The 24,154-nt window shown below is 35.7% G+C and overlaps 1 protein-coding gene across 7 annotated transcripts in view; it reads right to left on the bottom strand.

The window, feature by feature from the left end:
• ARHGAP15 (Rho GTPase activating protein 15) overlaps window positions 1–24,154 on the bottom strand; it is a 378,211-nt gene that overhangs the window by 194,743 nt on the left and 159,314 nt on the right. For all 7 annotated transcript variants that reach the window (XM_057400262.1, XM_057400261.1, XM_057400265.1 and 4 more), the window contains 2 exons: window positions 2,867–2,965; window positions 881–1,007 (listed from right to left, as the gene is read on the bottom strand). In XM_057400262.1, the coding sequence (XP_057256245.1) occupies window positions 881–1,007; window positions 2,867–2,965 (226 nt within the window). The remainder of the gene's footprint in view (window positions 1–880; window positions 1,008–2,866; window positions 2,966–24,154) is intronic.

Below are 24,154 nucleotides of genomic sequence, written 5' to 3'. Positions count from 1 at the left end.
GCATGTGTGCGTATATATTTATGATTGTGTGGATAATTCTAATTAAAAATAATGACGTTGTGTCTTTTTAATGCAATATCAAAGGCTGAAGCACATGCAGGCAAATTCTTACACAGCACTTTGGTAACTATAGGTATCTCATACTAGCATGCAAGTCTAAAGCTGTTCACAAAGCAGAATGTGAATCTCCTGCCAAATGAAGAAGAAAAACAAAAGCTTCAAATGAGAGGGCAAAATTAAAAAAATGCTGAATGAGTGATTACAGGTGACCACTAGCTTCTGTGTCTACTGCCCACAAAATCATGAGCATATCAGCACACACTGGAAAAGGAAAGTCTCAGTGGAGTAAAGCACATCCCTGCTGGTTTTAGATCACTTTCTTTTCTAATCACACTGATAAAAATCAACCTTGATCCCTGGGATTTACCTTCTGTAAAATTATAGATATATCACTGATTGTCGGTTATAGAGGATATGACAGGTCTTTCAGAAATTCCATGTATAAATATACAACAGACAAAATTACTCTGGCAATTTGAGCTATTTTAGTAAAATGGAAACAAAGTAACTGCAACAGACCATTAACATAGGACTCATGTTGCCAATTTTTAAAAATAAATGATTTAAATAAATGTTTTTGCTCCTAAACAAATTTATTCTGCTTAGGAGAGAATGTGAACCTTTAAAAGTGTGGAGCTAGTAGCTATCTTTACTTAAATGCAAGTTACGTATATCAGCACAGAACACATTGAGCTTTAAAATTCCCAGTGATCTTCCTTACATTCTTTATGTAATAAAAATTATCTCACCCTGTAATGGCATAGTTATTTAAAAAGGAAAGAAAAAAAGAGAAAAAAATCAGAAAAGAAAAAAGCCTTACTTAAAGATTTTCTGTGTTCAGGCTTTGGTTCTTTGGATTCAGTGTCTAAGCTATTCAGTAATTCGATGCTGGAGGATCTTCTGAGTTTGAACTCCAAATTTCTCGATGTACAACTCCGTTCTTTTGGCTGGGAAAAGAGTATATATGTATATATGTGTGCATGATTTTAATAAAATTATTATTTGTAAGACTGATGCAAGAAATTACAGAACGCCAGTACAGAATCAGAAACTAACAGACACACACAGAGCAAGTGATGCAGAGAGTATATAATTTAAGGAAAATGTAATGAAAAATTTGTCATATGACAGGGCTTTTATGGCCCTGACAGAATGGTCCTAATTTCTGAGATAAATTCCCATTTAAGCGAGGAAAACAAAAGGCCTAATTCTTTAGGCTTTAGAGACTAAAATTATTTCCACATTGCAGGCTACTTCCAAATGTTTGCAAAGAGAAAGGTTGTTTAAATTGCCTTTCTGGTTTAGATAGTAAACAGTAAATGTTCTAGCAAACCCAACTGTTCCAAATATCTTTACAAATTCAGGGTTGAATTCTGCTGGTCTAAGCTTAGGAAAGAGGGGGACACTTCTCTTGCTCTAATTCACTGCTATACAAAACGACAATTAGGGATTATTAAGGGAGAAAAGATGAAAAAATAAAAGAAAAAAAGGAGATGATACTTGGCTAATATCACATCTTTTCCTACAGTGTTTGGTCAGGTGAGATTTAGCTGTCCTAACACCTGGAAATCTGCAAGGCTTTAAACAATCATTCAGAGTTTTAAAACTGAAATAAATGACATGCATGAAATGGTCACCGAGTACTTCATGGTGGCATACTGTCCTGCACACACAGGAAGGGCCAGCTTTCACCAGAGCAAGCCCTGCTTTCTGGTACCTTAACCACTTACAAGTTGTGCCCCACCAGCACACATTCTGTGGTTCACTGCACGTTCAGAGCTGCTGAGGACATTGTATTACTTTAATTTCAGTGAAAAAATTAAGTCTATTAGATGTTTAGCTGAAAAGTGGGGCGGTGGGGGGAAGAGTATTGTAAGTCTTCATGGAAAACTCCACCCCAGAATCTTCGGTAGGATACCAATATCCTCACACACCCAATGAAATGCACAATATGAAGACATACATCATCAGATCAAACTTTCCTTGGGTGATTATAGCCTCAGGGTAATATAATGTTTGTAGCTCTTTAAGGAAACAGTAGCTGTGCTCGGATTAACCCTTTCAAAGAGGCTGCCTCTGCCTGCTCTGCCAATTTCATTGCAGCAAAACCTCTGGAAAGAAATGCAAGAAATGGGGATATTTTTCTCTCACTAGATTCTGCAGTGAACAAGGAAAGTCAGTACCCTCTAAAAACACACGTTCTTGGATCAGGCAGGGATAGGAGGAAGGCATTTGGAATTTATACTGAGAGTGGCAAAAAAGAAAGAAAAAGCTACAGCTGAATCTGGTTTAGTAATTAAAAACTGTTTTAATAAAATGCAGCCCTGCTTACTTCTAGTAAAAAACCCTCAGCCTTCCTGGGAGAATAACAGCAATCAGTTACAAAAGAATATTATTTGCTAGTGTTATTCTTCTGAATAAGTAATACAAAAATTCATAAAAGGCTCAAATGTATTAATAGTTCTATTGAAGATTATATACTGTAGGCTGCATAAACAGAAAATGCAAAAATTCATTTGTTAAGGGTTTGTGTGCTTTTACAACCCTCAGCAAACCAATGTCCTTGTTATTTCAGAAACAAATGTAGCGTTCCATTTCAAGGCAAGAATCAAGTGACATTTTTTGTTCAACAACCTTGTTTATATGACATTTTTTAGTAGATTTGCATACATATTTTTAAATCCTTCAGAAAAAGGAACATCTAGCTAGCTGCTGACTGCCTAAAACCTGTAGAGATGCCTAAGCAAATGAATTTGAAATTGCTACATCTTAATTAATAAAGGTAACAGCCAAAACAAATACATACCAATCTGTCAATTGCATTTTTGATAGCGTGGAACCAATCCAGTATGAGAAAGTCGATATCTGACTGGAGGAGAAACTCATTTCCTGACACTGTCGTGATCTGGAGAGGGCATGGGACACATAGGTAAGAAAAACACATACTGGACAGAATATTTTCTTCTATTTTCTCTCCTACGCACCCAAATGCTGTTCCTTTGTACCCAGAATTATCTGTTGGAGTGCTGAGCTACTGAGGAGTTTCGAACCTCTGTCTGAAAACTGTTCTGAGTATGTCACAACAAATGAGATATTGTCTCAGCAGTGCAACCCCCAAACACAAATAGTGCAAAAGTAACAGTAATGTGATGAAAGTTAAAAAAAGCCAGGAAACTCAGCTTTACAAGGCACAGCTCAAATATAAATCAAAGCACCCTGAAAAAAAAGCAATATGAGAATTAATTCCTGTTATTTTCAGTTTCCCTTTCCATTTTGGTAATGTTATTTTTATATCTGGTACCTGCATTTATATTTTTATATCTGGTACCTCAAATTTACACATTTATTATATAACTGTAATTCCAGAGTCCACTTTTAATAAAATTAATGATGTCACTCTTTTTTACATTAAATAATAATAATAAAATACCTTCAAAGATGGCTGTACCAGAGTAATTAGAGGCCCATTTATCACAAAAAAAAAAATCCCCACGTGCCTGAATGTGAGTCGATTTGCATTTTTGACCCACTCACTGGGAATATTTATCAAAAGCATATTCAATCCCATGACAATGCTGTTTCACTGCCTAACAATATTTTGTAGAAATATGCATGCATGTATTTTGTTGATCTGAACTTCTGCAATCCATGTGGATAGTAATATTACATCATTTATATATATATATATGTATATATATACACACACATATATACACCAGAGCAGATCTCCAGGTATTTTACACAGCAGGTGAAAACAACCATTTTACAGATGTCAAAACTGAGGCACAGAACTATGAAGTGTTTTGCCCCAGGATTGTTCAGCTTGTGCTTGAAGCATGATTCAGGGCACAGCAGTTCTGTGTGTTTGCAGATGAGTGAATGAAGGGTTACATTTTGCAAGGGGCAGAAGCTTGTCCTGCCCACAGTCCAAACCAGCTCATCTCCTGCCAGCTCTGGAACCAGTTTTTTCTTATGTTTTGTTGTTAAGAATTGCCTGTGCATAACTCAATAGCATCTGCATGTGGGAATTGTATATTGAATTTCAGTGTTTTGAGGATGCAGGTTTAATCTGCTTACCGGAACATGGTATTATTCAGGACCAAAAACTTTTCAGGTATTTTTTGGAGAATGGCTGAACACAGTGAACAGCAGATATTATTTTCTGACCAAAGTGAGAGGAAAAGCAGAGCAAAGCCTTTGAGACCTGGCACAGCCTATTTATGTAAATCCATTAACCTGAAGTGCTACTGCTTCACTGCGTCTGCCCTATGTCAAGAGTTTTTCTATAGCATAAAAGAAAAAACAGCTCCTCACTAGCCTGGGTACTTCACACTTCTTTCTTAAAACTGAAATACAACCAGGAATTAAAAAAAAAAAAAAAAAGGAAAAAAAGAACTTAATGTTTTCTTAATTGTTCTGCAACCTTCCATTTACTGAGGAAGTGCTTGTAAGGAAGGTTTCTAAAGTCATCAGCATTAAGGAAAAGCCCATCAGTGCAGCTCTAGCAGAGACATCCTGTGAGAGTGCTGCAGAGAATGTGGGAATGGTCCCCAGTGCAGGCTCAGAGGCTGCCTGGCTGCAGATGTTCATCTCGTCCCATCCACACCCGTTAAGAGCAGACCTCCAGCCACTTCATTGTTCCCCATGTGCACAGGAGAGTTATTTATTGGGGAAATTTTAATTCCCTTATTAGTCCACAATCATATGTTAATCCCTATTCATACACTCACTGTTCCCTTTATGAAAAGAAAAAATTAGTCAAAATTCAACTGAAGGTGAGCAGTTGAAAGAGCTGACCTCTAGTTCTCACAGCTCACATGGCAAAGTTTGGATTCAAAATGTATTACACTATATCACAATTTATTAATGTATACATGCAGATATGAATTAGACTAAACACAGGCAACAATTCAATCTAATGTCTCTCTCCCAGTATAAACAAATCATTATTAAAATTATAAAATAGAATAACATTTTCAAAGTAAAAGCAGCATATATAATTAGATTTACTGTATTTTGAAGGCTTAAAATGGACACAATATAGTTCAGTCTTCCGTTCAGTAAATTCAGGCTTTATTAAAAAACAAGTATTCAGCACTGCATAAACATTTGTAGTGTATGATATGCAAAAGAGATACTCCATTACTAACAAGACCAAAGCAAAATACATGTTGAAAATTTCTTTGTCTGAATGTGTTATTTTGATAATCATATATTATCAGTGTTTTATGAGCAAATCTGTAAAAACAGATCATAGAATGGAAGGAAGAGAATTAATTTAAAATATAGTTTCTGTAAGATATAGTTCAAGTCCTTTTTCTTTCTTTCCTCAGACTAATCTTCAGTGTTACTAGACAGTTTCAAGAAGACTGCTACTGCTCTCTACAGTTTAAATGCATCCACTCCTTAATTACAGTCAGTAATTGACTTTGTTCTGCTCCATTCCAGCCATTCACAGGAATGCAGTTCCAAAGGCTTTGGCTGCTAAATCCCATTTAATGTGCAGGTTTCCTATCCCACTTTTATATATTACCTCCTTAGGATTTCTGATAAATGGTTCTTGGAATGGATTGCTAAACCATATTTGCACTTTGAACAATCGAATTTTCAACACCCTTGGGAAAAGACATCAGTAAAGAATGCTAGCTTTGACTAAACCTTGTGATTGAACAATTTATGATCACAGCCTTAAATGATGTATAACTAACAACAAGCGTAAATTGTTCAATATTAAGGCATGCTAACACACCATCCCTGTATCAGGAACTGCTGAAATAAAGAGGGACTGGAGAAACAAATGGAAGACAAATCTGGGGGAAAAAAAATAGGAAAAGGAAATTATGTGTTCTAGATAGAGCTGCCAGCCTCCACTGTGCCATGTACTTCACTTATTTACTGAATTCCCTCTCTTTGTCATAATTTTTGCAAAGGCTACATTATGGAATTGGCATTACCTTACCAAGCAGTATTATGGTGTTTCTATTGGCAATAAATACCCTCAAAGAATGACAACTGACAATGACTCTCTTATTTGCAAAGGGTGTGGCCTTCAGGTTGCTTACAGAAGAGCCAGGATGCCTGGTTTCTCTTTTTCTTGTTATAGCACTTTGGAAAAATCACTTCAAAGGCTGAATCCATTCACATGCTAGTTTTACAAAGAACAGTAGTACAGTCCTGCTGTTAAACACTGATCCTCTGAAAATATTGGCTCACTGCAGGTAAATGTGTGTTAAATTCAATACACTGCTGGGCTGCCAACAAAGTGTGGGAAGGGGGGCAGGTGTGAAACACTTTTTATGATATTCTACTTGTGGCTTATTAAGGTTTTCTCTTGTCACCTTATAAAGCTGCAAATGGGGAGTTGAGCTTCTTTTGCATGTTACCATAATGACGTACCAAGGTTGTGTTCAACAAAATCCTATGTTATTAAACAAAAAGATGCCTATATAATTCCAGGAAATACCAGACACTGTATCTAATTAATACCACTGCCATTTTATAATACATGAATATAACTTGGATTCTGTCCAGGATCAGCAGTTCTTAAAAATCCTGCAAATCGTATATTTTTCAAGTGCTAGGTTGTGCTCTGGGACATGCTAGTGTGCCATGCTACTGTGCCATACATGCCTGTGTACATCCAGGACCTCCAAACCTTTACACATCTTCTGGATCACCTCTGTCTCAGTGATTTTTCCCTTTCACAGTATAACTACACCTACAGAAAACATGAGATAAATGCTAGAAAAGTGCCATGGGATAAGCTCAGCATCTTTTGCCCATTGTCTTCCTGCAAACTCCGGTCTAGGGACTACTGCACTTCTGTGAAAAAGAAATACTTCATGACATCCCTCTAGTTCTTTACCAGTATACATAATTTTTTACATTTAATTCCACTGCAAATCAAGGATGGAGGCAATTTTAAGAATGCTAGTGATAGGCACTCACTCTATGGAGTTATGGAAAAGAGCAATAAATTCACACAGCAAAACGAAAATACAGAACCGTGTTATTGATTCACTCCAAAGTGTACTCATGCATCTCTGGTGGCTATAACTGTTATTTGCAGTGATGTACTATTTTCAGACAATGCCAAGAACAAACCTTCATACAGGAAGTAAAGAATCCTATATGGAAGAAGAAATGCAGCAAAAAAACGTTCACAGTCTGTACCCAGCAGCAAGCTAAAGGAAACAAAGTGAAGAGCTCAGGAAGCGTATGGCTCACATATAGTTCACGTATGGCCACCAAGAAACCACTACACAGTTCTTATTTCAATCAAATACTGTCAAAAGATATTGTTCAACTCCCTCTGAATGTGGGACATGCGGAAAAAAATCCAGGACTATAGGGATGAAGCTTCATATAACCTCCCACGGTGGTTCCACATTGGATTATTGACACTTCTGGACCATGGAAACCCCACCAGATGCTAATTCGATGCAGAATCCAGTGTAGAAAACCTAAATTTTGATGTCACCTGGGGCTCCCACAGCTTGTGGTGAACACTAAGTGATTTAAACTTGGATTGACAGATACCTGTGTGTGCAGAAATTCAGTCAAATGTGTTCTTCTTGTTACACTGTGCACTGGGATTGCTGACCTTGATATGTGTAGGAAAAAAGAAAATGCGAGTCTCTGAAGCATTTCTAGCTGAAAAACTAACACTCTTCCCTCTTTGCGCTGCTCCCTTTATCTTACCTTGCTTGCTTAAAATTTTTATTTTATTTTTGATCATGGTATTCATCCTGTTTCCCCATAGTAAAGAGGAATCTAGGCTTTCCCTTCTATTTTCTTGAGATATTTTTGCAGGGTGGGATCAAACCACTCAGCATATTTAACACAGGACAAACCAGTCTCTACTCACATGGCAGCCAATTGGGATGGGACAGGAAAAATGGGAAATGAGTCAAAAATAATGGAGGAAAATAAAGAAAGAAGAGTGGGAATATTCTCTCTTTTTCTGAATATTCTTTTTTTTTAAAAAAGTTATCATTAGAATATAATATAGCTTGAGAATAAACACATAAAACAGATACTCATGTGTCCACACCACAGTAGAAATAGAATTAATTGAAGTTGGGAGACACTATGCTCCTTAGTGGTTTAATTAACTGGATTTGAATTAAACAGAAACAGGGATATGTGCATTTTCAAAAACATGTCAAAAGTCTAACTGCATTTCTGGAACTTGATCTTACATTCTTTCTCACAGATAATCCAGTCTCTTGGCCATGTTTATGCTGAATGAGTGAGCAGCAGAAAGAATAAATAAAATATATCTCTGTGCTGTACTGTAATGAGCTGAGTCTAATATTCAAAAATGCAAATAAAAGGATCAATATTGAGCTGCATTATGCTCATACTGCATCTCATATCCATTATATGATTCAGCCTATCAAAGAGAGGTAGTCATGGTTATGCTGATAGTTAAATTACTTAAAGAACTCTAAGATGTTTATAACTACCACAGAAATTTCATTATCAAGCAGATTGTCTGTCTCATATTACAGTCTGGCTTTACCAATCTAGCAGTCCTTTGGATGTCGAGCAAAGTTAACATTGAAGTGATGGGGAAATATCAGCTTGAAAGAAAAGGTCTTCAACCAATCTTTCAAAAAAATGATATTTGCTAAAAAATTTTGTGAGAAAGTATCTGCCTTGTGTTCCCAATGTTGCTAGATATTAAGTAAATATATGCTGATCGCAAAAAAGTTGCTTTGGCAACTCTCTTATTAAAATGCATTTGTAACCCCCATCTGTCATGAAAGTTTTGAAAAGTTTGTTTACTTTGGATAGCCGCCTTATCCAGGGTTACCCCAGCATACAATGATAGCAGTCTTCAGAAGTTGTGTGAGGAACAAGCCACTGGGGATCCATTTTTGTTTTAATTGGCACACACAAACACTTTTCTGGTCTGTCAAAAAGATCAAGCTAATATGCATGGCGGGTGTTACATTCTCAGCTTTTGGGAGTAGTAAAGCTCCCTTTATTTAAGTAATTTAAATGATAGACTGCAAAAACTTTGCAAGTCAGAAAAATGTTTTATACTTTCTTTGGGAATATTTGTTTTAAGCAACAGAAAATGTTCTACATATCTAAAGATGTTGAACCTTATGTTATAATTGCCCTGTTTCTTCTGACTCTGTAAAAATTGCTGTGAAAACCAAGAATTGCAAAGAGGCAACAAACAGATCCTGTGTTTTCACAACTTCTGCAACATTAGCAACTGTAAGACCAATTGCTGCCACATGTTTATATGTCTTAAATTGTGTTGCTTTGTGGTATGACTCACTTGCACATCATTCTCGGAAACTTCCTGGGGTCATTGTTTCAAAGCAACCTGCTTATATGTAATAAGTTGCTTTTTAATGAAATAAATATAGCATTCAAGGTGCACACATAAATGTCCCTGAAGTGGATTCAACAGTACAAAGTCTGTGGTCAAACTTCCAAGAAAAAAACAACTTCTTAAATAAAACTAAGGATTAAAGCCAATTAAAGCCAATTAAGCCCCGAGAGACCAAAATTTCTTCTTGGATTTGAAGAGGAGCTCAGGCTGGAGGTCCACAGAGCCTCCCTGGAGGGGAGAAGGTCCAGGGCTCTGCCAGGGGTACTAGGACACATTCACTCATTTCAAGGAACAGCTTTTTATTCTCCCTTTTTGACTCATCAGTACAGGTCTTACTTCTTGTTGCCCTTGGAGATGTGTGAAAAGAAAGCACATACTGTTTGAGCAAAGAGGAAGGTAAGAAAAAGCAAGTACTCTCTGCTAAACAACCAAAGAGTGTACTGGGAGGAAGTATTTCCTGCTGATCTGCTGCACGGATGTTATGCCCTATGCAGGACACAGTTGGACTACTTGAAATAGAGGAGTTTCCTTCAGAAGGCAAAGAGCAAAAAGAAAAATGTGAGACAAGCAGCAGGTGACCATCTTGGATGTCAGAAACCTGATGCAGTCTCCCATGTACCTGCTGGCTATCCTACTCTGCTCCTGATCCACAAATGCACTTCCCTTGCAATGGGAATGGGATGGATGACTGCCAGCCATCAAGCCAAAGTCAGGGGAGATGCAAGCCACCAGACTTAGAGAGTGAAAAAAGTACCTCCAAAATTGGCTCAAAGCAGAAGAGCAAGAGGTAATAATTACGACACAACTCGCTTGTGTCTGTGCATAGTGGGAAGTAGGGGAATAGACAGTTGCACATTTTTTCCACAGATGAGGACTAGAGGCAATGTATGAATACCTACTGCAAGCTGTGTTTTTCCTTGGGGTAATATTTTACTGTTATTGCCTTTGCAATCTGAAGCTATATATATTACAGAGCCACACACAGAGAAATTGGCAATGGTTTCTTAAAGAAGTCCCGCCTTTCTTAGTTTTACCAGCTGGACAATACCTAGTGATGAATGGTCCTCCTGTCCAATTTTATATACATGTTATAACGCTTTAAGATAAATGTGAGTAAGACTCAACATGATAAGTCCTTATAACAAACAAAAATACCAAAGGGAGAATGAATGCTTTACTTTCCGTACAAGCAAAGACATACATTTAAAATATATATGTGCTACGTGTAAAGATTTCATTTCATTGACTCTTATTTTAGGCAGAAATTTATTCATCAGTAGCAGAGCATTTTACAGCTACATTATTTGCAGGCAGAAGCCAGTATTGGCTTTTAGTATTCGTGTACTGAAACATATCTCCTATTATTAAGTGCTGAGATTGCACAATAAGAAAAAGGAGATGTTGCTGTGAGTATCTTTATACATATAGTAACGTATTTGGCCATGATTATAAGTGTTTATAACACATTCTAGAATCGTTCCTTGTCTACTTGCACTAATGACAACACCTGTTAACTTTAGAGCTACACAGACTTATTTGCATTAAATTCAGGTTTTTGCATACTGTACACCACTTTTTGAAACAATTAGATGTTTATAGAGAAATATAGCTAAAAGAAGAACAGCAGCTTGAATGCCTGCCAACCCAAATCAATACTAATCCTGGTTTGTGTGAAAAGTGGAAATCTGCTGAATTATAATACTGACATAAATTCAACTAGCAGTTGAACAAAGGTATACCTGCAAATCCTCTGACAGCAGTTGTTACTTGTGGGGATTGATACCCGCTGTTGAATAAAGCATCTCTTAGAGATGAAACAGCACTACTGAATGGGATTTCTCGTCGTTGTATTTCCCATTTTCTTTTAATTTGGATATTTTAGTTTTCTTCTGGTGGCTCAGAAGCTGTCTGTGTACTGAGCATGTAGAACGCAAGGTCGTTTTCCAGAATAACTGTTTACCTTATCAGCTTACCAAAAGCCAATACAACAACACAAGAATCCTACTGCTAGAGATCAAAAAAAATATCTCTGCAGTAGAGGGTTTTGTGGCCTGGGGCAAGGAGGCAGGAGTTCCCTTTCTATAAAAAAAAAAAATCGACTGAACGGTAAGTGTAATATCCTGCTGCTATATGACCATGACAGGTATTGTTTAATAATAATGTACAACTTCAAAGTTGGTCCATGATCTGAACATATACTCTGCCAGCTGTGTCAAGTTCCTAAGTGTTGCAGGCAGGAAAATATAATGGTTCTTATCTCCCATTGCATGCAAGGAGCAAACAATGCCTAACATCTTTGGTTTGCCTCTTTCCATCTTTATTTGTATGTAAATATTAGGAAAGCTAAACAGGATGAAAAATGTTTTGAATAAGACTATTACATCCATTTAAGAAAACAAACATTTCCAACTACAGCAACATTTCTATTTAAAAAATATTTAGTGTTTTAATAAAAAACAATGTTGTTGGGATTTAGGACAAAGTTATATTTTTGTCACTAAAACTTTACTTTGTAAGGAGTCACAACCTTGTTAAAAAACTTACATGAGTGATACCATACACACAGAAGAATATGGACATTTCAAATACAGTTCCTAAAAGGGCAATGGACTTAAAACCTTTCTTAAGCAACTATAGGTACTTTTTCATTTGAGGATGAAGTTATTTGATGTAATAAACAACATCATAGTATAGATAGTCTGGAGGAAGTGTTTTATTCAAATAATACCATCTTTTATTTTTTTAAATTAGAAATACCTATAATCAGTACAAACTTGGAACTTTGTCTCCAGATACTCATGATAGTTTCAAACTAGTTTTCAAGGGTTGAAGGATTTTACTTTAGACATTCTGGAACTTCACTGATAGCACTGGAAATGCACTGGCCTTCAAATTTATCTGCTGCTCTACATAGCAGTGCAATAATGACAGAAGGCTAATCCAAATATTATTTTAAAAATATCATATAATGAAAATATCAAATTATCTTTTCACAATAGGTGTCTAAGGGGAGCTTTTCTAGGGAAGGAGAATATAGCTCAGAACTAAACGAATTTCTTACGCTAACTGAACTTAGCTAGCAGATATGGGGTGAAAAACTACTGAAATATTTGACTTTGCAGCTCACAGACCAGACAACCTACTTTGATCAATTTTGCAATGTACTGTTTTTTAAAAAATACAGTGAAATCAGAAAAAAAAAAAACAAAACAAAAAAACTTGCACATCTTCTCAAGATCTTTGCATTTCTGGTTTGCACTGGGATATACCAAGTACCAAAATTGAAAAGTGAATATGTTATTTTAAGCATAAAGATAGTTTTTACAAGTATATGATTTTATTTTTTTTATAATGTAGGCTTTTCTCATGTATTAGAACATGATGCACACTTTGACATCTGTCAGTCAAGCTCCTGGTTATCACACTGGAGGGATGCGCCACAATGTGATGTGGCATGCAGAAAAATTGAAAAACTCAATTTTTCCAAAATAAAAATCATATCTTCTGGTTTTAAATAGAAAGAATGATTGCAAAATATCTGTCCATCAAGACAGTAAAGATTGAGGTTGGATAATCAATAACGTTTGTGGTTGTATTACCCACTGATAACAAGTAATTTCTTGCTTTTCGTGAGGGGAATTGGGAAGTGGGTTCAGGGAATTGGGCAGGCTCTCTCTGCCTTCTCTAATATGTTGTGTCTGAAAGCCTGATATTCTTTTCTATTGCAAGCTTTGGGATGATGCAGTATAGGCAAATGCAGGTTTGGTGTGACAGCTCATTCAGGAACTTAGGGATCTAAATATAAAAGAAGCTAAAAATACGCAAAATTATCAAGCACAGGAATGGCTGAGTCTTCGGATTTTGAGTCCCCCATCCCATAATCATAAGACTGCATTTATCTGGAGCCCTGCAACACCATGATTGTTGCTCCACTTCTTGTCACTAATAAATGTACAGTACACATGACAGGGAAATAAATAGATAATTTTAAAACATACTATGGCCTCCTTGTCCAATGATGTCATCGTTGGGCATTAATTCAAGTACTGTGGGTGTTCCAGAAGACTTGCTCTTATCCAGCAATGCAAACTACAGAAATAGAAGGGCTGTTACCAGAGCATCTCCATGCAGACTCCTGACCCATATGTTCTTTGCCTTTTCTGCCATGTTGCTAGAGATACCATGTACACTATCAAACTCATCTAATACAATGGCATATGACAACTTCACAGCAATAACATACACTTTAAAACTATAAGGCAAAACGGAAAGTCTTTAGGAAACTGAATTTTCAGACTCCAGTTTCTAAAAGTGTTAGGTTACCCTGTATTATTATCTCACCCACAACCTTATCCTTGCACTGTTATCCTGCTACTAAAATAATAAAGAATGTTATCAGATTCTTAATTCTGACAAGGGAAACTGAGAAATTACTTCGCAGTGATTTGAGGCACTAACTCATTACACCAGAAAAGCTGGTTCTCTCTCTACTAATCCTATCTATGAGCAAAAGCACGAGAGTTTGAACTATAAACAGAACCAATTACATTAACATTTCCCAACCCTTTCAAGAATAAGAGTAGAAGCTTTGTTTGTTTTGCAAAACCATGATCTGCTATGCTAATAAGTCTAAAATTTGATTAAAAGAAAAACATTCAAAGCAGAACCTGGTGGTACAGCTTCTTATGTGCTTTTCTTTCATCTCCTGGAACATGGTAGACCTGATTCAGCAAGGTACTTAATTAAGCAATATGCAAGTTTCAGAATATGAGTATTTGCACTGTTTTCAGTCACAAGAGGGAAATGAGAAAATCAGTCAAAACAAAAATAACAGAAAATTTGTATTTATTCACAGAATAAATATTTCAAGGGACAAAAAATATTTTAGTGATAGTAAGAACTGCAGAACTAGAAAGAACACACATAAGCCTAACAGCAAAAGAAAGCTATACCTTCCAGCCCAACTAAGAGAAGATAATACCTTATCAAGGAATTAGAGGTGAAAGAAATCCCAAACCCAAAATCCCCAAAACCATCACCACCTCTCAGTTCATTCCCTATCAGAAGCAAACCCAAATTAGTGACCTTTTCTATCTACTTAAGACCACAGTATCAGAAAAAAGAAAAAGGTTGTCTTTTTAAAAAATCTTTGGCTATACCAGTTAAAACACAGCTATTTCACCTTGAAAAAATGAGAAAAAAATAATAAATATGTGAGAAATTATGCATAGTTTTCAGCTAAACTCTGTCTTCAATTGCCAACAATCCCCATAACTCACTCCTTTCTTTCTAACAGATAAACTGATTCTCTATCACAGCCAAGCTCATAATGTCTAAGATTGACTAGAAGTAACTCAGAAGATGACCTTACAAAGAAGTAAGCCATAAATTTGATACTGCCAGAACTAAAAATTAAAAGAAAAATTGCTAAGAGTTTTAAGTGTTTAGAAATTCAATTATACTATTTAATCTCTTATTGAAATGCAAACACACAGGCTGAAAGCACAAAAATGCACCATATCTGAACAAACTAGTGAGAAATACTAAAATAGGTGAATATTTATCAAACTCTCACTTAACAAAGAAACAGCATTGATATCCATATTATTTGGGAATGCTGCTTTTATCGAAGGAAAGAACAGGATCTCAGTTTCACGCTAAACTCTGAACGATAACTCATTCCCACTTTTCACTGCTTTTGCTTGATGACAGGTCATTCACCTCATTACTGTCATGCGTTACAAAAATTAGCATCCAAGAAAGTGAATCTAGATCAGTTCCTATGTTCAAACTTGCTCATTTGCTAATACACTCTATTTCCTACTAGAAACCCGTCTACTGCATCACAGGACCAACTTCACAGCCGACACGAGCAAGAGAGGAGGAGAACCTTGTGAATTTTCCCAATATATCAGACTTACAGAAACACCTGTGCTAAATAACTTTGTGCTGAGCTACTGTGAAAAGCTGCAGTGTTAAACAGCAATCGCAGTTTCTGATTTGTCAGTGAGCTGGTTACTTTTCTTCTAGTCCTCTGAGCTGTCGCAGAAAGCGTGAATTGTACCCATTTTAATCTTATTGCTTTTCTCTTTATTTACATTGCTAAAGTAATAAATTTCATTATTTATTTTATATTAATACAATATAAATTGAGCAGTGCCTGATAAAGTTGAAAAAAAAATCTCTTTTTTAATAAATAAATGCCTTTCATTTCCGAATTGAAGCTGTTAATTCGATGACTATTATAAGATGATGACAGGGCTTTAGGAAAATCTTCAAAGACATTCAATTTGATACAGGTTTAAAAGTCTAATTTATCTTTTTTCTAAAGATCCCAAATGCAGTATGTAAGGACAAAAATACAGTAAAATTAAATAAACTTAGAACTTTGCTCCAAGTCCATATCTTATTAATGATTGCATCATTTATGAGAGAAAAAAGCTCTGATTTCCATTTTTCAAGGAAACAGTGCCCTTAAATCTACACAAGCACTTGAGAAAAGATGCATTTGCGTGTATATAGAGCTCATTATAGGCTTTAAGTGGGTTAATGAGTAAATGGAAAACTTGTTCAACAAATTATTGATTCTGGTAGTGAAGATTAGTGAGACAGTAAAGGTATTGCAAGCAGGTAGGGAAAGTTGTAATTAGGCTTATCCAGGGACAATCTTTGCCCTTCCCAGAGTAGAAAATAGCAGTAGCCCTAGGTCTGAGCGCAAATATCAAACACTTGCACAAACCTTTTGACCTGGGGAGAAGAAACTGGTAAGAACACGTGCTGTCACTAATGGCAACATCACCACTATCAAAAATTACTCACCATTTATATCTTTACCCCTTTACATGTGTTTCCTAGCTACGCAAACCACTCTGCAGTTCTTAAGCAGTGGCATTGCATGAAAAGACCAGGAAAGCGAGAGCTGTTGCTGATGATGATTCATCTGTAGAAATGTCTACATCAGTACAAGTGGAGACTGAAGATATGTTTAGATGCTACACTGAAGCAGGAGTGAACCTAAAGCAGCATGATTAGCCAAACTTTTTGAAACTGGAGGTAAAGAAAGTTGTTGAAAATTTACTGCTCAGGCTTCAGGCAGGAGAGCACAGCTCATGGTATTTAAATGAAGCTCCCACAACATTTCGTGGCAACATGATATTTTATGGCAGCAAGTGCAAAACACAGCAGCAGCACCACTGTAAACTTTAAAACGTTTCAAAGAATATCAAGCACCAACTGCGCTGCCAATATAGCTTAAGTACAATGTAAAGAGCTAAAATTATGCAAGCAACCGTTTCTCATATGAGTAGTCCCAATGATTTCAGACAAGGGTGATATCCGCTATGAAGACTTGCAGAAGAAGATGCTCCAAAATTATAAAAAATAATTACTTTCCAGTGCAAAGACAGTAACAACACCCAGACTCATGTTTAGGTAGGTTTGTCTGTGCTCTTGCAATTCCCATTTCCTACCTACATGAACTGTGTTTCAAATCTGTAATTCATATAAAGTTAGAATTTCAGTGTTTTTCTTTCACTAAAAAGCCTATTGTGAATATTGAAGCCCCAGGACAACTCCCCCAGCCAGGTAATTTAAACTGCAGAAAAGATAGACAGATACATTATTTTCAACAAGGTCCCAAGGTGGCTTTCAATTAAGAAGAACAATTGACTGATGTTTCTCTCTTTGTTGCCAGAAAGCTCTATTTAGTATTTCTAGAGATTTTTCTCCATTCTACCCAACATGTGGGCTCAGTGTCAAGCTGTGAGTTTGTAAATCTTTTTCAGCACTTACCAGAGCTCAACATGAATTACAGTATTGCCAAATCTGCTCCATGCAGGTTTTTTTTTACACTAGAAGAAAATGTATGATTTTATGGTCAAAAAGAAACATCTACATACTTGCAATGAAAATGAAGTCAGTCATGATTGAACCCCAGAAAAAAATTATTTCACCCTAATCCTGCTTCTTTACTGTCTTCAAACTTTGGAAACTTTTGAGCTGTTGAGATTTACATGGTGTGCATCGTTTCTCTCTGTATGATATTCAACTATATCAGCTAAGATTTTACTAATTAAGACTTTATTAACTAAGTTTTTATGAACTTAATGCATTTTTTAAAAATTCCTGCTACTTTTGTGGATGATTCACCTTAATTATGTGTTAAGCTTAAGTAAAATATCTTTCTTTTTGTTGACGAACAGTTAGCACAGGAGATAAATCAGCCCTTTTGTTGAGGGCTAATAAACTTTGTGCATGTGTGTGTGTGTGTGTGTGCGTGACTTAATACCATTATAATAATATTATATGGCAGGCAAAAATATAATGAAAATGATAATTTGCCAAAAAGATTTAAAAAACACTGAGGTGTTACCTATCAAAAGTTCTCCTTCTGTCTATGATACAGCACAGATTGCAATCGTGACAGTAAATCTGGTGCTATTGTTAATGCCATGGCACTTTGGTTTTTGGCTTGCTTCAGTCCAATCTGTGACATGCTTGTGAATATCTTTCTTCTGTTCTGTCTGTATGGCATATGGATTTCTGGGATACAACGTCAGACCTATCCACATAACAAGTGTTCAGAGCACCTTATCATTTTAAAAAGCCAATTACTCAAAAAGACAAATGTGAAATGTTTCACATTTAATGATGAGCAAATCTGCAAAACAAATGCAATTTTGCTTCATTTGAAAAAGTTTAGTTTAACTGTAAATATTGCAATGGAGTCCCTAGCAATACACACCATGGGTAGGGACAGGCTCATTTTATGCATATTGTACATCATCACTGTCACTTAAATCTGCAAGATTTTCCATACTAAGTTGTTTTAAATAAATAGGAAAAAAATGAGATACAAAAGACTGAAATATATGCTTCTGAATAGACTGTAAAAATGTCACTGTTAACACTAAGCATTGGACACTTAAAAAAAAAATATTTTGAAAGTCTCACCCAAAAAAACGAAAACTGCATATGTCTACAGAGGTAAAGGTCAGTAATGAAACAATTAACAGCAAAAATACCAATCCATTTTTTAGAAATATTTGTCAATATATAAAGAATGTTTTGTACTGCACATAAGTGCTCAATTAATCCTGGATTAGTGGCCGTATGTCATATTCCCAAACTAAAATGATGTCATCTGAAGAATTTAAATGCACACAGGTTCAAAGCAAGATTTTGTAAGGACTTCAGGATTTCAGGAATTGCTACTTTCTGGTGCAGTAGTAATAGAACTTATGCTTGAATAAGATTCTTAAGATTATACATAATATATGTTGTACTCCCAAAGTCAAAATACAGTGCAGTGGAATAATTTTTTTCTAAATATAAGTTATAGGTATATGTTTATGCCTACATGTCTGCAAAATATATAGGCACACATATACTAGCCACTGCTATAGACAATGTAATAATTGTCAGTTATCTAAATTGTAATTGCTGAGCACCAAAGAAGAAATTAAAATGGTTATTGCTGATGTAGGAGAAGGCTAGGAGAATAGTGATATTAGTAGGACTACTTGACAGAGAAAGGCAAATGGATTTATGTACAATATTTAAAATACATGGGAAACATATAAACGGATTTTAATATTGAAGATTTTTGTGACTAATTTGATTTTTAAAATCCTTTCACTAAACTGAGAACATTGGTAACAAAATACTATAGAATACAGGAAACTGAATGCAGCTGGCACTGGCAATTTTAGAAGAAACTAATCTTGATATTTATAACATCATGTAGCAAGCAGAACACTTTTACCAGGCTGGGAATATTGAAATGTAAAAAATGTTTACCTTTCAGTTATTGTGATTTAGCTCTACTGCACAAGAAAAAAATATCAGAAATCAGTTGTTGCAAGGCAAATATTAAAAAAGTTTATTATGATACAGAGACATTGAGATACCTTTTCTAAACTGCCTGTGAACGTCTTGTATTTTATATTAAATTTTTGTAATCCAGCTCAGTTACCTAATATAAACAGCTGAAAAATCAGTTCATAAATTATATTTAGAATGACAGAAAATATGCTGAGCTATAATCTTAGATAAGATCCTTGTTTTAAGCACATTCTTTCTATTATTTTTTTTAATGTCCAAGCACTTTCAATGTTGGGTTTGATATACTTACCTGTAGAATGCCAGTTATAATGAACTAATAACTAATGCATAAAAAGAGGGTATTTCACCCTAAATCCTGGAAACAGCTGTAATAATAATTGCCTAAATATATATTTTTTTGCTTTTGCTGCACAATAATAAGCATAAGTGTACATCTAAACCTGTGAGAGAATGCAATTCAACTCACAATTTTATTATGGCATTTAATTTCTACAATTTTGGGTCGTAAGGGTAAAATAAACATTCATAAAATGTAATAGACCAAATCATAAATTAAGCCATGCAATGTATTTAACTCCAAGTAATTTGCATCAGAGGATGCTTTTTACCAATATCTTTAATGTTCAAGAGTAATGAAGACAGAGGAATATATGATTTTAAAATGTAGAACTTTAATAAATGCAGAGATTTTAATTGGCAGAGGCAGTGCAAACGTTTTGCCTGCTTTTATAGTATGTGTTTTGTTTTTTTGCTTCTCCCTTGCACACCCACTCACCAACTTTAGCATTGCGCTGCAGATTTGAATGAAGTGGAAAGCTCAATGGGTAATTGTCAAAATAATTTCGTTTCTCCCACTTTCACACAAGAACCAAATAAAGCCAGGAGAGTCTCCCGCTTTTCACAAACACCCAGAAATCGGCAGCATTCCACCTGGAGCTACAGAACAGCGCAACTGAATCCCCCAGCTCACATCTCCTTTTTTAGTTCCAGAAAAACACCTTGAAAGCAAGCACATTTCTCTTGAGTTTCGGGTTCTGATTTCAAAATTGCCCACCACATACCTCATGAAAAAATCTGTTTATGCACGTTCTCTCACTCCCAGTATTACAGAAAAGAGATGTCAGTAATAATCAAGTGAGGGTGCTGAATTAAAATCTGAAATTGCTAACAAACCGATCTGTACAAAAGTGGCAGTGTTAGATTTCCAGACTGGGGGTTGTGTGACAGAACAAGGAGCTTAGAAGAAAACAGCTCTCCACTCCAGTACGTTCACCCTGTTAATCTCACATGTGCTTTGCCACAGATTTCTTGCCATTTTATTTTTAACCTCTGCTACCTTGTGGGAAGTGGGCTATTCTGAGGATGCTTGCAGGCAATGCTCTGATTTTACAGATGAATGTAAAGCACTGTTAAATAAGAGCTTTAAGAAGGACTTGTTCTATTTACTTTGAGCTTAATCTGAAGTGGTTTAATCAATCACAGCTAGTACATATCTTCTTAAAAATTTTTCTAAAAGGGGATGGGAAATAATAATCATCATGTAGGAAATCGTTGCAACAGATGCTGGTTCCCATGATCCCATTTACACTTTTAATATCACTAATGAAAATCTATCTGGGCAATACCTGTGTCAGTGAGGTGTCAGGAGGTCATTTGGCAAGAGAGAATAGTAAGGAGTCAGATCAGCATTTTGAAAATAGCTCACTTCTTTTCCTTTCTGTGTGTGTGTGTGTGTGTGTAAGGCTTGTTTTTTGGTTTTTTTGTGGAGGGATTTTTTTTTTTTTTTTTTGCACCTGTTATTCTAAAATTTCTTTCAGTTACATTTCAAAACACTACAGTTGGGATCTCCTTGCCAACCTGAGATGGCATAAGCCTGGGTAACAGAACAAAATGTGAGAAGGTCCTTCTGTCTTTAACGCCTGTTCACCAATGAATCAGCCTCCAATTAATCTGTTTCTTCAGTAGGAGTTTAATAAAAGTCAAGCACACACATGTTCAGTCTTGTTTAGTATTAAAGCTGTGTTAACATTATCTGCCTAGCCAGGTCAAAAATCTTATATAATTAAATGCCAGAAACCATTTCAGAATGTTAAGGGCTTTACAATTTTCTGTAAGTAATTGATTATGCAAGGCAAGGTAGTTTAAATTTAAAAAAGGATAGTGTTGAGTGTGATGTCACTTTTGATTACATATTTCAGAAAAGTTTGCTTCATGGCCAAACTACCCATAAAAACTAACTTATTAGATTTGCTATTTTTAATTTTTGTGAACCAGGGGAGGAAAAAAAAAAAGTCAGCAACCTAGACTTCCTTTCCACATCATGTCACACGAACTGAGTGGATCGTGCACATCCCAAATTTCTACTGTTAGTCAAGCTATCCGCTATACTTGCAGAGTAGGCTTTGCCCTACTCAGCTGTGCCTCTAACTTGGCTAACTTGGTTATTTTAATACTAGGTGTTGTGTTATATTATATTATTCCCTGGGGGAATTGAGATGGGGAATGAAACCCATCAGGCCATACAAAGAGTTAATAAACACAGGCTTGAGTCAGAACAATACCTATAATTCTGTGTAGGCAACCATCAGGCTTTGTTTGGAAATATGTGAGGAAAGTCTGATCTCCAAATAAATACTAGTTCTCTATATTAATTTAAAGTTCAGCTTTTCACCACTCAAATATGGCTATAATTTCTGATTAACAAAAAAATTTGTGAGAGAAATTAAAACATGAAAAAATATATTAAATCACAAAAACATTGTTATGAAAGGATGGATCACATCTACAACTGCTTATAAAATCAACTGCTCATATTCCAGATAATTACACTGAAGACACCATTTACAAAGAAATTTAAGGGCAATTTAGTTCCTGCTGCCACCAAATGTTCAGCAGAAGATGTGGTTTCAAGCACCATGCTGTATCCTCAGTCCCCTCCCAGAAGAGAGAGGTTCTTGTAGCTTTCCCTTTGTCCATCTCCCTTTGAAAGCTCCCTTTTTATTCCCTTCCCAGGGCTGAAAACCAGATGTGCTGCAGACCTCTCCACACACAACTCTTCTCCATCCTCCCCAAGACCAATTAAACAGTGGCATGTTCTAATGACATAACGCAATGCATAACATATAAAACAATGAATAAAACCATGGAGCCCCAGCATTCAGGTTTCTCAGCCTGTGCCAATAACAACATTCAAAGGAGGAATTAGAACAGAATAAAAATTCAAGGAAGGTCTTAGATCAAGATACTATCATTCTCAGGTGTCAGGACAAAGAGGAAGAAGAAAAGTTGAGAATGTATGCTTAAGCAGATTAGCTCATAGCATTAAAATAAAGCATCTTCACAAGTTTTAAAGCACAGTAAAAGTACCAAAAAAAAAGAAGTAGAAAAAAGAATCTGAAGGACATGAGAGAAGGGGAAACCAAAAAAGAAGGTATTAAAAATAAAGCTACAGGAAACTCGGGATGCTTATAGCAAAGGAGGACAGCCAGCTTTGGATAAACAAAGACAATTTTCAAAGTGGCACAGTAAAAATAGGTCTGGACTACATATAAGTAGAAAATTAGTATGATGGAAATTATTTAACAAGGCCTTATACTGTACTCTATATGATGCCATGATCATTAATCTTGTGAATGGGTACTATTGTTAGTAGAAGCAAAGCAATGTGCAAAAAGTCAAATCAATATGGCAAGAACAGACCAACATATGAGCAGAAAAAAAGACAATCAAAACCAACAGTGCTTTTAGTATAGTTATCCTATAAAATAAAACGAATCAATATACAGGTAAAGGAACAAGCAATATAGTCATAGCAGATCGAAATAAAGTCAGGTATCAATTTAACAAAAATATATATATGTCTCAGATCATCCTGCCAAGAGGGTTGTACTGGCTGAATAATGTACAGAAAAACAGCACTGCACCAATAAAACAAACAATAACGTTAAAAGATCAGACAAGAACAAAAATAAAGGGAAGCAGCTCTACAATCTCTTTTAGTCTGGCAAGCTCGCATTCAGTGACTTTAAAAAATACAAGTTTCTGCTACTTTTTATTAAAAACGTGATTAGACTAATAATTTTCAGTTCCCATGACATGGACATCTGGTAGCTGTGGCTAATAGAAAAAAGGCAGATGTCAGAGAACTTTAATTATGACCTCAAATGACTCTTAATATTCTGTTATTTGGTTTGTACTAACAGAAAATGAAGTATGGCAGTTTTGAGATGTGAGCAAATGAGACTATCAGACATGCCGGTTTTATGCTAAGCTTTATTCATAAGTACACCAAAAACCAGTTTCTCTGTACTTATATTGGCCACTGATAAAACCTTTTCTTTGAAGTTTCCAGATTAAAAGCACATTTTATTTTTTTCTATTCCTACATTTTTCTGTACTCATTTAATTGCATAGAGTAAACCATTTTCCAGTTTGTTTTTGAAGTAGTTGAATTTAACATGAAAAGTTTGTAAGTAAACCAATTGTTTTTCAACAGAAAATCATTAAGATATAAAATAACCATTGTAACAAAAATACCTTAATTGGATGTTGTGTCTGGTATCTGCTTGACACAAGGACATCTGGAGATCTGGGCAGTGCATTTGCTGTGGTGGTATGTGAACTTTACTTTAGGATTAGAACAAAAATGGCAGCCTCATAAATGTCTACACCATCCTTCAGAGAATAACAGGCAACCTCCAAAACTAGAGTAATGAAAAGCGTGGTTACAAAGCACATTTTGAGGAGAGGGAAAGAAACTGTCTCTTTTGGACTGTAACTCTGAGAAAGCATATTTTTTTCTTATTCAAGGCTGTGTTAAAAATCTAGCTGATCTTTTGCACAGCAATACGATTGTGAGTATAACTGTTACCCACATACATGGGGAAAATGGGGGTGGGG

The sequence above is a fragment of the Pezoporus wallicus genome, unplaced genomic scaffold, assembly GCF_028554395.1.
Source record: "Pezoporus wallicus isolate ANWC-B61680 ecotype Strahan unplaced genomic scaffold, APGP_CSIRO_Pwel_v1 contig_6807, whole genome shotgun sequence".
In the NCBI taxonomy this organism is placed as follows: domain Eukaryota; kingdom Metazoa; phylum Chordata; class Aves; order Psittaciformes; family Psittacidae; genus Pezoporus; species Pezoporus wallicus.
This window is presented reverse-complemented; position numbering and strand designations above follow the sequence as displayed.